Source organism: Hyperolius riggenbachi, chromosome 1 (assembly GCF_040937935.1).
Source record: "Hyperolius riggenbachi isolate aHypRig1 chromosome 1, aHypRig1.pri, whole genome shotgun sequence".
In the NCBI taxonomy this organism is placed as follows: Eukaryota; Metazoa; Chordata; class Amphibia; order Anura; family Hyperoliidae; genus Hyperolius; species Hyperolius riggenbachi.
This window is the reverse complement of record NC_090646.1, coordinates 560,357,295-560,373,337: the sequence shown is the minus strand read 5'-3', so window position 1 is coordinate 560,373,337 and position 16,043 is coordinate 560,357,295. Positions and strand designations below refer to the sequence as shown.

Here is a 16,043-nt window from a genome sequence, read left to right as displayed (position 1 = left end):
CTTAAAAACAAAAACAAAACATGTTTGTCTGTGACAGCAGGAATGATCTATTTTTATTATACAGTTTATTTAACATATTATGTAGCACTGTTCATTACATAAGGGGTGTGGATTCTAAACCTGTGATAAACAATCACTAAAACACAACAGGGTAGGAGAGGCTTACCCTGCTTTAAAAAGCTTACAGTTCAGGTTGGGTAACACTAGATACAAAAGATAAGGCAGATGGTGGCAGTTGGAGGTTATGGGGAGTTACCTGCTATATAATAAACAAGCAAAGCAGAAGAAAGCAGTCATGAAGCAATGGATTTTAAGCACTTTAACTTGTTTAAAGGTGACTCAAGACTCCCATTAGGAGGATGGGAGTTCCAGTGCATGGGAGCTGCCCTAGAGAATTCTTGCAACAGGCACAAAACAAATATGGTGATGCATAAGGAGCACATTGGTCTTATGCTGGGAATAGACGGGTCGACCGGCGGCTCGATTAGCTGCCGGATCGATCCCAGCCGCGTCCCCGCGGATCGATTACCGCTCGTCCCCGCCGGCACTTCCTTATCAGCGCTCGATTCCCTGCCATTGTCCGCCGGCGGGGATCGAGCGGGCGAGGGTCGAGCGGCTTGATCGGGCCAGAAGAATATTATCAGCTGGTCGATGCACGGTACAGAAACGTACTGTGTATCCCCAGCATTATATTTGAAGATATATTCTGTTTTAAATGCTGAATATGTAACCGTATCCCTATAGATAGTCTTGTTTGTTCCCCCACTTGCAGCACCCCAGGCCAACTGGACATTTGTTCCACACACATTTGGCCATGGATGCTGTATATCTTATCTCTCTATACCTGCCGCTCGGTATTTCAGGTCCTACTGGAACTGGATGGTTGCACTCCTGGTTGGTCCTCCTTGGTTGTAGATAACACCACATCCGGAAGGTGAACACCTCTAGAGGAAATGTAATGTATAGTACTGAGGGGTGGAGGTGCCCAAAAATAGGCAATGTAATGAAACAAAAATAAATAGGGGGAAGGGAGGTGTCTTTACCACTCCAGATGTAAGAACCCAAATCACAGGGTAAATGTAAAATGATTACATTATTTATTCAGCATGATTACAAGGACAACACGTTTCACAGGTCTCAGCCTGCTTCTTCAGGTCAAGTGCATATTAAAATATGGTCACAAGCATGGATACCAGAAAAGATGAATCATGCTGAATAAATAATTGTCCTTTTACATTTACCCTGTGGTTTGGGTTCTTACATCTGGAGTGGTAAAGACACCTCTCTTCCCCTTATTTTTTGTTTCATTATATTACCTATTTTTGGGCACCTCCTCCACTGTGCTTTACTTCTGTTGTTTGCTATTGCTTATTGCAGACATTTTGCGATTAATGGTGGTGAGATTGAGAGAGCTCATCTGGAGTTAGACTGTACACATATGGTTGTTCTAAAATGGAATTTGCCTTGTTGGCTTGCCATATGTTGTTTTTTTCTCTATGGAAGAGGGCTTGACAGAGGGTATCATCCCCAAAACGGTCTAGAACAGTCTCACAACTATCTGCTCCATGGCATGAGATTAGCTATTGAGTTAGATATGTATTGGGCTCAACACACACCATACAATCTTGGTTGTTCAATCTTACCACTTTCATGTAGTATAAAGCCTCTACACGAGTAGATGAGGCTCTGATCCGGCGGCTCGATTAGCCGCCGGATCGCCTCTTCCGCGTCTCCGCCGCGTCCCCGCTCGCCCACGCCGGATTCGATAAACGCTCAGCGCCGCGCCGCTTATCTTCCGCTCAATTCCCTGCCATTGTCCCCTCGCGGGGAACGAGCAGGGAATCGGCGCCGCATCAGCGGCTCGATTGATGAGCAACATCGGAGCCTCATCTATGCGTGTAGATGAGGCTTAAGAGCTTATCCAATCAATCATTCAAGGTATTTTCAATCTGTTGGCCCTTAAGGTCCGTACACACGCCGGACTGGAGGCAACGACGGGTCCGTCGTCACCTCCCGCTGGGTGGGCGTTCCAACGACAGTCCGGCGCGTGTACGCACTGTTGGCGGACTGATACGGCTGTTTCTGAGCGATCCGCCCGGCGTTTCGCTCAGAAACCACCATATCAGTCCGCCAACAGTGCGTACACATGCCGGACTGTTGTTGGAACGCCCACCCAGCCGGGAGGTGACGGACCCGTCGTTGCCTCCAGTCCGGCGTGTGTACGGACCTTTATACTGCATAGATTTGGTAAATCTGTACAACCAAGATTGTATGGTGTGTGTTGAGCATTATGCTAGGTACACACCATACAATTTTCTGTTAGATTTTTCTGTTAGCTTTTTTCCATGTTGTAGGTAAATCTATCTGGCAGGTAAATCTAAGAGAAAATCTAACAGAAAATTGTATGGTGTGTACCTAGCATTAGATAGATGTGCCTCAGCTTTATAATTGGTTTATAGAAGCATTTTAAGAATAAATATTTTACGACAACCGGCCTAAGGAATTCCAGTTTGTTTGTATTGTGGCTAGACTATTCACAACCAACAGTGCAGTAAACTAATCCGAGTTCAGTCATCATTTTCCACAATTGTATTATAAGGTGAATTGTTGTAATGTAGACTATTGGTTTGGTATCATGAGCCTACTTAAATGTTACTCCGCCAAGGATTGGGGTCTAATGGCTCATACTCACGGGCTACAATTGTCGCCCGTGAGTATGGGCCGTTGCACGCGCGCGCAGCCCGAACCGTCGCTCGTCGCTGCTGTCGCCGGGCGATTGGCGCGGTCAATCGCCTGGCGACAGTTGCCGCCGCAGCTGTCGCTAGTCCGCGTGAGTATGCGGACTAGCGATAGCAACCTCTTACTCCAATACGGCGCTTCCGGCGGCGGGGGAGGAACGCCGGCGACAGCTTCCGTCGCAGAGCTGGTCCCTCTTCCGCGTGTGTACGCGGAGTGACCTGGCGACGAGCTGTCGCCGGCCTGTCGCGCACACGCTCACGTGTGCTGGCGACAGGCCACTTTTGCAGCCCGTGAGTACGGGCCATTAGAGAACTTCTCACTTTTGCCACTTTTAGATGGCGCCTGAAAACACAAGTTTGCAGTCTTGGCTGCATACATCAACAAAGACGCTTGGAATTTTTTTTTACTGATATTCTATCACTGATCAGTGATAGTAGAATATTGGCAATTATACCGATATTCTACTATTTACCACTGTAAAAAATTCATACACTATCCTTCACATTGTTGCTATCTGTGACATTAATCATCACTCCCCCCGCTATCTGCCCCACTTCAGCTAGATTTGATGCCCAAATTTTCCCCTGGGTTCTGCTGAACTTTGCTTGTTGGGTCGATGAGACAGATTTTTTTTTTTCCAACCCAATTAACCAAACTATTAAAGCGGACCCAAACCAAACATTTTTTTTTTAATTAAAAATATTTAGTTGCACCACTCTAACACACACAAAGATAAACACTCCTTCAAGCCTATGAGCATTTCAGTGCATGCTTTTCAGCCTTCTCTTTTAATAACTAGGGTTATACGGGTGGCAGCCATTAGCAATTCCTCCATTGCCGGACACCACCTACTCCACCAGTTTGCCGGATTTTGTCCGGCAATTTGAAAGGAAGGGAGGGGTTCCTCCAATAAATGTAAAATATTTTATATTTGTCATCATGCAACTGAAAAAAAGCTATTTATTATAATTTAGAAAATAGATTTTATTTCTGAAATCTTGTATTTTTAATTTGGGTCCACTTTAAATGGTCCTCAACACTACAGTATCACTCAAGAAGGCATATTATCTTGTACATTTTCCTACATGTAAAAAAGATACTGTTTTAAAGACAAAAGATGGCCATATACTATACTATGTTTTATAAAATTGTGGCCTGCAGGCGACATTCCATGATCGGGATAAGCATTTGCTGTGATCAGTGCGCGATATTTATGGTTAGACCTTACACGCTGTTTCTTTGCTACAAGCCGGGCTACATGCTTTCTTTATGGGGCCCGAGTTCTGCTTGAATTTGTTACTCACTTGTGTGCATTTCATTTTTGCCTTTTTAAGGTTTATTTATTTATTTATTTATTTTTGATAATGCCTGGAAGGTTAAAGCCCAGCTCAGAGGCCATTTGCCTAATTGTATTGTCTCAGTACTGATTAGGAAAAATAGAGAAAATAACGTAATTATTGGTTAACGCACACCCATCTAAAAGCTCTTTGTGTTGGGTAATGTGTGGTATTTATTTCACATTTGTTGTGTTGACACTCAGAAAATGCCCAGCAAACGAAGTAATAATCTCCTCTCGGGTGGCCAGAATGTGAATTTAAAACCTTGCTATGTGTCTGGACGGGATGCCATTAGTCAGCTTATTCTGTTAGAGGAGCGATAAGAATGTATGATGTGTTGCATACAGGGAATGGGATTAACATATGATCGCCTAGTAACGCAGAAGAATAACCTTTTAAAGCGGACCTGAACTCAGAACTTCCTCTCTACTGTACAAGATGCACCACAGCATAATTTCCTTTTTAAAGGAATAGTCCAGCAAAAAAAGTCACTTACCTGGGGCTTCTAACAGCCCCATGCAGCCATCCTGTGTCCTCGTAGTAACTCACTTCTGCTCCAGTCCCCTGCTGACAGCTAGTTTAATTTTTGAACCACTAACGCGTAAAAATGTAAATGTTCCTGCACCAGTGGGAATGCGTAAAAATGTACGCAATGAGGCCCGCCGACCCCGAGGTCAGCAAGCACGAAACTAGCTGTCGGCGTGGGACTGGAGCAGCAGTGAGTGACTACGAGGGCACAGGATGGCTGCATGGGGCTGGTAGAAGCCCCAGGTAAGTGAACCCTTTTTTTTTTTTTTTTTTTTTTTTTGCCTGACTATTCCTTTAAAGTGGAGCTGTCAGCCATACTATCTTAGAAAGAAACCCACATAAATAAGTAGATGTATACTTGCTCTACTTGCATAATATGACTTGCACTGTCCACATTTTCATTTTAGTGAGTTTTCTATTGTAAAAAAAAAAGAGAAAATCCTTCTTACGATCTTCTATTTTGTCTGTGTCTATCTTGAAGCCAATCCTGACATAATTTCCTCCCTTACTCTCTCTGTATCATTGCCCACCCCCCTCCATCTTCAGACACTACCGCCCAGCTCTGCAGTAGAAAGTGCATTGAGAAATATTGGCCAATCAGAGAGGAACAGAGGTGTGGAAGGGAAAAACAGAAGGGAAAGAGGCTTCGGCCAATCAGGCTGCATTAGTTAAGTCTGAGGGGAGAGTAAAGAAGAAAAAAAGAAAACCCAGCATGCCCTGCAACTTCGTTTGTACGGCAGATGTACCAAATAAGAGCCTTTTATGCTCAGCAATTACTCTTTAAAGTAAAGCATTTCTTTGTTACAGCTGAAACAAATCTTGCAATACATCTGCATTGTGTCTGCTGCCTGCTTTAATGGAAGAAGACATATTGTTAACATCCTGTGTTTACAGATTAGCTGCTTTGCCCTGGCAGAGAAAATTCCTGAACTGACACAGCTGAGAGATCAAATGACAGTGATTAGTCATAGATGTTTGGGAATTAGACAGGCTAAACTTTCTAAATACATATTGGGTGCATTGCTCTAGTTTCTTTCTTTCTGTCATAAGAAAGAGTTCATTGCGTCCAAGGGGTCAATAGGCCTTGGTCTCTGAAATAATCTTGGTCTCATGTTGCAGCAATAGTTTTTTTCTATTGCCTCCCCTTTGTGGTGAAGGGGCATATACCAGGCCCATAAAGGATAAGCAGCAGATGTCACCACCATGGCAATAACAAATATATGAAAATATGACCTGCCCCTATTCCAGCTGTAACTGGCAAATGTTGATCCAAAAGTGTAATTTTCTTATGTTTACATCAGCATAGCACATGCCGGTTCACATATAATTTAGAAGTTCACATACGAGGTTAACATAGGTACATATAGTACTAGGACTACTAAGAAATTGTCTGAAGTCTGTTTTCTATTTTCCTGTACAGTATAATATTATTCTGTTATCTATGCAAATAGGGCAGTCAAACAAAAAATGGAATTTAGCAGGATATTTTGAAAAGTAAATTCTCTTATCTTGTTGAGGAAACAATGCTGATAAGGTTTTAGTGCTTAAGTTCATAGCGTCATTTCATCTTTGTTTCACAGCAAAAAGAAGCACATTTTACATCAGGCTGTCATGGCTGCTGCTTTAGAATTTAATCTTAAAAACTCAGATGTTAAACTGAAAATAACCAATAACACTACATAAACATTCAATAATCTCGTAGTATATGTAGTAGTAGTAGTATAAGTAGTAGCGGCAGCAGCTAGCAGCAGCAGCAGCTTTTGAATCAGGATACCACTACTTATTGGCTTACTTATAAGAGTAAGCAAGCTTTCGGCTGTATAGCCTTTGTTTGGCAATATATGCATAACTCTTTCTCAGCCTATGTTGCAACCACTTTGCTTGTAGCTAAACTTGTGAACTCTGAATTTATGATGCCTCTGACAGTCTGAGTCCCAATTCTGTGAGTATTGTGTAAACAAGGAGTCTTATCTCAGCTAACATCTCACCCCATTTAGATGTTCTGTTTCACTTAAGGCACCTTAATGACATGTATTTATGCTTGAAAAAAATCTATGTATCCCCTTTTGATGTTGCATGTATATACAGTAGATGTCTGTTCAATCAGTTTGTAAGCAAACAGGATTGAAGCCCGACGACGGCTATACAGCCGAAAGCTTGCTTAGGCCCAGTGTACACCAAAACCGCAAGCAGATCCGCAAAACGCTAGAGGTTTTTTAAGCAGATTTTTAGAGCCATTTTAGGAATGTTTAGAGAGGTTTTCTAAACATGCCTAGCGTTTTCTGGAGCGTTTTTGTGTAGCAGATTGCATATATTGTTACAGTAAAGCTGTTACTGAACAGCTACAGTAACAAAAATGCCTGGAAAACAGCTCTGATCTAACGTTTTTCAGAGCGGTTTGAGCTTATCCAATACTTTACATTGAGGCAGAAACGTTCCTGCAAACCGCAAAAGTGATGCAGGACCCACGTTTGCAGTTTGCTAAAAACCTCAAACCGCTGGTGTGCACCATCCCATTGAAATACGTTAGCCAAGCGTTTTCACAGGCAGAAGTGGTTTGCGGAAGGCTTCAAAAACCATTCAAAACTTCTTGCTTCTGCTATATAGGGAAGAGACTGAGCGTGATGTCATTTGGTAAAGTGACGTGCACTTTAAAATCATTTTTCTTCCATGGCGCAGATACGCACATTCAATAAAATTGCCCTGCTTCTGATACCTCGAGAGCTAATGCTCAATATTAAAAATAAATTGGAAATATAAATCAATCCGAGCATTAGCCATTTGTAATCCTACCCAAGTGCCAGGCAGAGCCTTGTGATTTCAGCAAAGCAGAGCATGCACTTCCTGAATGGAGCTGAAATGGAGCAGAGGCTGCTTACTCATACACTTCATGGCTGCTCTTGGCCAGCTCCCCAAGCTTGTTTTTTTACTAAGCATTGCTCTGGCATCCTGACAGCAGTGTTTCTCCTTTCTTTCAGGCACACTGTCTAACCCAAGTGTGCACTGTCATTATAAATTTATGAATAATGGATATTTCTGGGTGTAGGCTGAACAGGATGTTCAAAGAGCAGAGAGATAAAACCTTAAATTGATGAGGCTTCTAAATCAGAAATCCATATGCAGCAAGACCGAGTAGAATACAGACCATGATAAATGAGAAGTTGGAATCCAGCTAGGGACTCTCCTGACTGCCTGATGTGAAGGCATCTGGGAAATATAGAATGGATATATAAGCTTACTCTTACCGGTAAGATGAGTTCCACGAAATCCTCCATGACCGAGACCATGAGACTGCCTTGCCTATTCAAGGGACAGGAAGTACAAACAATTTAAAAAGGACACTCCCACTTCCACCCCTCAATGCTTACATATTACTTGGAGTATAGAAGTGTACTTACCATACCAGGGCGGGTTTAGGCCTGTCGTGGAGGATTTCGTGGAACTCCTCTTACCCTTCATAACCACTTACAACTTCAGGGGCAGAACATAGTCCCTCATAACTGCTGCCCATGTGAACTTTAAAGAGGAACTGTACTGTATTAGTAAAATTGCTTGTTTTTTTAGAATCCCCCAGTTGTATTTTCTGTTTCAAAGCTGAAAAAGTAGATTTAAGGTTTTATTGTCTCAACTGAATTACAGTATTTGTGTCCCAGAGCTGAAATCTATTAACCATTGGCTTTTTTTATTTTTTTTAAATCTATCTTCTGCACTCAGTTCCAGGATAGATAGTGCAATCTAGTCTATGGGCTCAGTGCTTCTGCACTCAGTGTTTCTCTCCCAGGCAAGATTTTTTTACACAGGAAAACAAATGCGAAATGTAATATGCTAGTGGAAATGGGCCCTTACTCACATTTTATTCAAGGTTACTCTAAGGGTTGGTGTTGGGCATAAAAGGGGGTGGAAAATAGCGTTGGACATTTTGCCGACACACCTTTTTACTGAGTGGAGCCTTAACGGCTGAGCTCAGAATTAAACTGCCAGGACTGCTAGAGTCTAAAAATAACATCGTTATTAGACTTTCAGCTCTGTGAGTGCAATGTCTTCATTAGGTCTCGAAAGAAAGTGATTGTTTACCCTCAATACCTAGCAGTCTGCAACTTTTCCTGTCTAATAGGAGGACCTATTGGCTGAATCATGGTGGATAGTATTAGTTGGTATTTGGCCAAACCTTGTATTTACATATGTTGTACGTATGCCAAGTTATATCTGCTCCTCCTTTTTTTTTTTCCCCAATCTTTGGTTATCCACACCTTCTAGCTCGGACTTGTGTGTTCTGTTGAATTTCTCAGTTTACTTCTCCCACATATCCATTAGAACAGTGTATTCAGTTGGCCCATGGAGCTTGTAGCTGACCTCATTTCACTCAGCAAATCTACTCCTCATCAAACCTTTCATTGCTTTAAACATACATAATTTGTGATTTTTGTCATCCCCAGTCACTGCGGAGGCTCAACACTTGACAGCTCATACTTGATTATTTGCAGTTCAGGGCCTGTCATGGGCAGAATGTACACATCTCCCAAAGGTGCAGTTTTATAGACATTCTGCAAAGGAAACCCCTGTTGGAGGCAGTGGAGGCTCATGTGGCTGTTCTGTTTAGATTCTCTGACCTTTTGAATGAGTGACATTCTGAGTAATGTATCTTGTCTGATTGCAGCATACATTGTTTTTCTTCCAAGTCATCTTATGAAAGGCAGAGCCTGAAATTTGATTTGCTCCAGGCCTTGTTGAACTAAGTTGCTCTGTCTGTCTGCTGGAGCAGTGTAGCTGCAGTTCTGTTATGCATGGCCTGAAACGTGAGTTTTTTTTATTTTATTTTTTTGCTTGAGTGGTATGTACATGGATTGGAACATTAGCTTACCACCTGTGTTTTCCTGGCAGGCCTTCCCAGGCTGTAAAGCAACGTCAGGGTGGTCAAACCTCAGTCACAAAAATCCCATGTGAAGCTGTATTTTTTCCAAATCGGTAAGCCTCTCCGCTTTCGCCGTTTGATTCTTAAAGTGGAACGCAAAGCTAAACTTTTTGTGGTCATTTCATGATGCATAGAGAAATGTTTGAAACCTTTTTTTATATCTAAGTTTTTCTAAGAGGCAATTTTCATAGGTGTGTTGATAACCAGAAGGATCATTGATAAATGTAACGTGATTGCTAAGGGTCCCTGATGCTGCTGGATCTCAAAAAACTAACCTCTGTTGTGGGAATCTCTTGCCCTTCCTCCCCTTTCCATAGAACAGGCTGCTTGACAGAGAGCAAGGCTCCCTAATGATCCTGGTTGCCATTGGTGTATTTATGGAGCTATGGGCCCCAGTGCGAGTTTTACATTGGGGCCCCCCATTCACTCTATGCGTAACACTTGATACGGCGCACCAAAACCTGCCAAGGACAACCACTGTGCCAGAGGTGCTAGAAGGGGAATGAGGAACAGTTAGTTATTGATTACTACCATTCAAAGCATCTATAGAAGTGATGATTACCACCACAGGACCAATAAACCGCTTATACTTTCCTTTAGGAAGGGCCCCGATGCGGTTGCAACCCCTATTGCTATCCCCCTACTGGTTGCCCATAGAGCATGGCTGCAGTTCTGAAGCGAGAGAAGTGTGTGATTATAAATGTTCTGTGTCTTGTCCTAGTGCAGGAATTTCTTGCTCGTTGGACACGCCTCCTATTCTGTTCTTCAGTTGCCTGGAATACAAGTCTCCTAGAGTTGGCATCTGCTGCTGTGAGTTACGAGTCTCCTAGCATCACCATCTGTTGCCAGGGAATATGAGTCTCCCAGATTAGGGGTTACAAATCTCTCAGGGCGAGTAACTGGTACTGGGGAGTACGAATCTCTTGACATGGACTTGGGTTCCCCCAGTGCTGGAATCTCCACCTGCTATTATTAAGGACTAGTTTTGTCCGAAACATGTCAGCTATGTGTCCTGTTTCTCTTTGGATAAGTCCACAAATAGTTTCCTTGGGCGATGTGCGTTTCCGACTTTTCATGTTTCCGCTGACAACAGTTGGAAACAAAACACCAACTGGAGCTCACCCAGATGGGCCTTATGATGTCCACCCTGGAGATCCTCAGGATTACCGAAAATGTCCTAAGGCTTGGTACCCCCCTCCATCATAGAGAAGACAGCTGACCTGCAGGCTTGTACAAATGTCCAAAACAATCAAAAGTAATCAGTGTGTAGAGGCTTTAATTATTCAAGCTCACAGTGCAGTAGCTGGCATTTGTGACCAGGTATTTACTTGAACAATGTTGATCTCTATAGTGACCAGAACTCCTGGTTGTGTTGACACAGCTGAATATACTAGAGGTGAATGTCCTTTAACTAGGTCTGTCATTATTTTGCATAGGTTCAGTTATGATAAACTTTTCTTCTATGAGCTTTTACCTAGAGGGGCATCATAATACTCCTAAATAGGATTTGTCTGGTTTTGGCTTGTTCGGACCTCCCCACCCAATTGAAGATTAGATCTTTAATTCTAAATGTCATTCTGGCCTGCTTTATAGCCCTTGACTTATTTTTAACATTATTTTATAAGATTTACTGTCTAAATCTGTGTGTGCATGCTCCGCCAAGGTGACATCAACTGCCTCTTGCGAGAACCCAGCATTTGTACAGCGGCTGCCCGGCCAACAATCAACATGGCTGATTGCTTCGGCTGAGCAGCCACAGAGAGCATTGTTACCTTCACTTACCTGGTCCGCCGCATGGCATCACATCTGCAAGTGAGGGGTTTGGAGGCTGCCATGTTTATTTCCTTTTAACAAATACCAGTGTGCATTAGTTTAGCAACAAATGGTAGTGAAGGGGGTCGTTTCCATTTTATGCGAATTTTTGTAAATGTTCACATGCAGGAAAAAATCTGAGGTCCTGCTTCATTTTTTGGGGGGATATTTTACACGTATGGACTGCAATTCGCGTATTATGCTTTGCAATGGCTTCGGATAGCAACACAAATTTTTGCGTCAGTGGTGTGAAAATTTGCATTAAATCCATGGTTACATGAAGTTGTCAGCAGTCATGACTAAGCTGTTAGTAGGTAGATTATGCCAAATTTAAGTAATGCGAATTCTCACGTACAAAAATTTGCATAAAACATACAAATTCACATGCAAATTTTTTTTTTTTTTTTTTGCCAATCAGAAAAATCGCATACAACTTTTTGGGACGCAAACATTTCACACTACAATGGAAACCTAGCCTAACTTGTAGCCCAAGAGCACTTGAGTGAGCCAGGCTCTCCTCAGAAATGTCACACAGTTTTAGCCAGCCACATTAATTTCTCAGGAATTGACATGGATAGACGTCTTTCTGACAAGCACTGATTTGTGAGGAACAGGTGTTTCCACAAATGCCTCTGCTGCCATTGTGCGTGGCAGAATCCATTTGTCCTTGAAGAATACAAACAGCTGAAGAGAGGGTATCGCCATCACATGCCGTACAAAAGTTTCAGGACTTTAGAAGTTGAATTTGATGGAAACCTTGAGAAGGCACCCATGATTGGTGTTTGATCGTTCTCATTGTTTTTATCGATTTTATAAGAAAATGGATGGACAAAATCATTGTATCTGTTGAAAAAAAAAAAGGGGCAGTGTGAGTTATGCTAGGTTCACAGTGGGCCTAAACACAAACCTTTTTCCCAAAACGGTGAAGGCGAATAACCGGGAATGTTGATAGATACTTTGCTGTCTATGCCTAAAAGATAAATCGAATTTAAACCGAAATCGCAATACCAAGATCACAAGTTCAGAATTGTCTAAGCAGCAGTTTCTGTGATTACATCATTTTCGCATTGGAAAGGTTAAAGTAACAGCTTTGAACTTACCCAAAGTCCGGGGGCGTGCGGCCCGCAGCATCGCAGTGTTTGTCATACCTTCAGTACCAGTGCAACGCTGTCCGTCCTCTCTTGCCATCTGCTGACTCATGTGCACGGCATACTTACTGGTTCCTGTGTCACATAATATACAGGGAGTATGCCGTGCATTAGAGCCTGCAGGAGGCAAAGTGGATAGCTGGGCATCACTGGACTCCTGCTGGAAGGTATGTCCAGCGAACACAGTGAATCCAGCGCAGGAGAGTTGGGCGCAGCCGGCGCCACCATAGGCCATAATAAGAATTACGGCTATAGCAGCGCACAGGAAGTAACTTCGGCGCCATCAGACGGAGCTGAAGTTACATTTAAAATGCAATAATTTGGCCTCCAGCAATTGCTGGAAGCCAAATTATTTCATTCCCCACCATCCATGGCGGCCTGGAGGGGGATTACTATTTAACATGGCCGGGACTTGTGCAGCAGCAGGATCAGCTATATACTGGCTGTATCCTGTGCCCAAGTCTCCCACGCCGACGACTCTCGTACGCATGTCCAACATTGCAGCAGCTTGGGGGAACAGAAGAGACAAAGGGGGCAAGAGAGAGACACGGGACACATAGACTGGGAAAGAGCCACACAGAGGAGGGGAACAATGCTGATGAACACAATGACATGCAGCTTCATTTTTCACTAGTGAGCAATGCGACATGACAAAAATATGAAAAACCCAAACCCCTCCCAAATCAGATCTCACTTACTGTCCTTTGTCAAAAATGTAAACGCTTCAGCGGACACCAATAGATACAGAAAACAAACAAACGCATACAGACAGACACAACCAATCCTTGATCAAGGAACAAATCAACCAATAAAAAAAATGTACATCAAGTCCACTTAAACCGTACGCGTTGCCAATCTGGCATAGTGATGGATCTAGGCCTAGACGGAAAGGAATGTCTGTTTCTTTGTGCAATAATTGTTTCCCCAATGCCTTACATAAACTTCTGGCCTTATTCGCACCATGTTCATTTTTGAAAATGCTTCCCCCTTGTGACCTCTGTAGAGGTTAATGGGGGTGATGTCACTAGTTGCTGTATGAGGAAGCTGCCTGGGACAGAGAAGAGAACACAACTGTGTGTTTCGCCATTTTAACCCAAGGAAGCTAAACCCTAAACAGCAGCAGTTTTGTATCGGGCATAGAAACCTCTCACTATCTAGACAACTTAATCCCAAATACTTTGTTTTTAAGCAAATGGGAAAACTTTAAAAAAAAGAGAGAGAAAGAGGAGCGAGAAGGCTCTAGTACTCAGAGCCTTCCCTCTCCTTAGGTAAGTATCTGGCTCTTTAAAAAAAAAAAAAACTAAGTTATTTGCTTGTGAATATTGTTAGTTTTTTCTGTGAATACATATAAAGTCTATGCTTTCTTGTACTTTCAGGCTTCATGCTCCCTATATGCACCCAAAAAAAGATGAAAGATCACAAAGCAGTGCTGTGTTGTCCAGTTTTCCAGGTTATTCAGGGGTGCTGAGCTGAAAACTGACATAAAAACTCACCTACAGTGCCTTTTCAAAAACTGATTCTCAAATCGCACGTACTGGGAATAGCACCACTGAAAAGTGTTGGCTGTGCTTTCATAGGGGAAAATGATTGGTACCATTTGTGCTTTGCTTTTGTATGAATTGTCCTAATGCACAAAAACAGTGAAGCGGGAAAGTTTATAGACCATCTTTTGCAGTGCTTCACCTGACCAAGCCTTTTTGATTGAGAACAAAAGCCTCTCTATTCATGATAATGTGATAGCCAAGAGGTCCCTCCCAAAATAACCCCGCCCACCAACATGGTAATATACACCCACCTTTGCTGGTAACAACAGACCTGAGAAGGCGTAGAGAAGATGAGGCACTGTGCCTTTAAACACCTTTATTTGTCAGTTGGGCATTCAATACAGAGGTTTAGTAATGGGGGGGGGTTAATTGACTTGGCCTGTCACTTAACCACCGCTGTAATGAATGCCCCACTAATTAATAAACGTATTTAAGGCACAGTGCCTCATCTTCTCTTCTTTACATGTTGACACTACTTCTCAGCAGCATGTGACCTGTGTGCACCACCAGCAGTGATCACCTCCCTGCCTACATCTAATGCCGAAGCTTTCTCGCCACTTTTGAGAAACCTGGGAAGGCATTGGCATCCTGTGACCTATCCCAGAGCTCATGTGACTGGAAGGTGCTGGTAGCCATTTTGGAAAGTCTGTCAGTGGCATTCAGAAGCAACCAGAAAGATGGCTTTAATGCACCAGAATATGTGTATGTGGTGCATAAGATAAGCATAATCCTCTGCATTATTGACCAGTCATACATAAATAAATGTAATGTTTCAGGTTTTCATGGTTTTTAATGTTTTTTTGGTTCTTTTATACAGGGTACAGTCAGCAGCAGACGCAGTGCCGCATTCAGAAGTGCACGACGGACTTTGTTTCGCTAACCTCACACCTAAATACAGGAAGCGATGGCTTTGACTCTGAGTTTTGTAAGGCATTGCGAGCCTATGCTGGCTGCACACATAGGACTTCCAAAGCTTGCCGTGGAAACCTAGTGTACCATTCTGCTGTGCTGGGCATCAGCGACCTGATGAGTCAGAGGAACTGTTCCAAGGATGGGCCGACTTCATCTACAAACCCGGAGTTTTCCAATGATCTCTGCAATTTCCACAGTAGGGTGGCCGCACGAGAACTGAGGGCAGGAGAGCAGGTGCAGCCCAATTACCTCTTTTGTGGCTTGTTTGGGGACCCTCACCTGAGAACTTTTAAAGACCATTTTCAGACTTGCAAGGTGGAGGGAGCATGGCCACTTATAGACAATAACTACTTGTCTGTTCAAGTGACCAACGTGCCCGTGGTCCCTGGATCCAGTGCAACGGCAACCAACAAGGTAATTATGACTGCCACCAGCTTTCATATTGTGAGAGGTGGCCTTTGTATGGGACGAGCCCTATTACAGGTGACACTTAGTTGCATAAAGTGGTTTGCATGTATGGCTTTTTATTTTCCTGCTTGCTTTCCACCGCATAATACTGTATAGCCGGCGTAGTCTTTTTAGACTGGTGGTATGAGTGACTAGAGATGGTCAGTCAATAAGATGCTAATTATTTCAGCTTGCACACAGATTTAAAGCAAATTTTATGCAGCTAGGAATTGGACAAAACAAAGGCACTTTCTGCAAGTTCTGATTGGTCCAACTCCATACTGCATACAATTTGCATTAAATTTGCTTGTGAGCTAATGACCTACACAAATGTGGACAGAGAATTATCTTTGGACTCCAGATCTTATGTTTCCCCTTTCTGCACTGCCATGCTTGGGGAAACACAACTGGGACACGTGTACTCTGTGATAACCAACATACAGTACCATAAGTTGTCTGTTTCATCCAGAGGGTGAAATTACTAAACACTTATGAGGAACAAAGCTCTGAAAGACTGTCTGCTTGTTGGATTGATTGGCTCTGTAAAATTTAGAAGCTACAAACTCATTATCCACTAGCTCTTCTGGATGTAAGCCTGGCTTCCAGGGGCATAGAGAGGATTTGCATATTCGGGAGTGATGAATCGTGGGAAATCACACTTGCG

General features: G+C 43.0%; 1 protein-coding gene across 1 annotated transcript in view; it reads left to right on the top strand.

The window, feature by feature from the left end:
• RGMB (repulsive guidance molecule BMP co-receptor b) overlaps positions 1–16,043 on the top strand; it is a 67,772-nt gene that overhangs the window by 12,314 nt on the left and 39,415 nt on the right. The window contains exon 2 of the mRNA XM_068247481.1: positions 14,838–15,346. Within this exon, the coding sequence (XP_068103582.1) occupies positions 14,838–15,346 (509 nt within the window). The remainder of the gene's footprint in view (positions 1–14,837; positions 15,347–16,043) is intronic.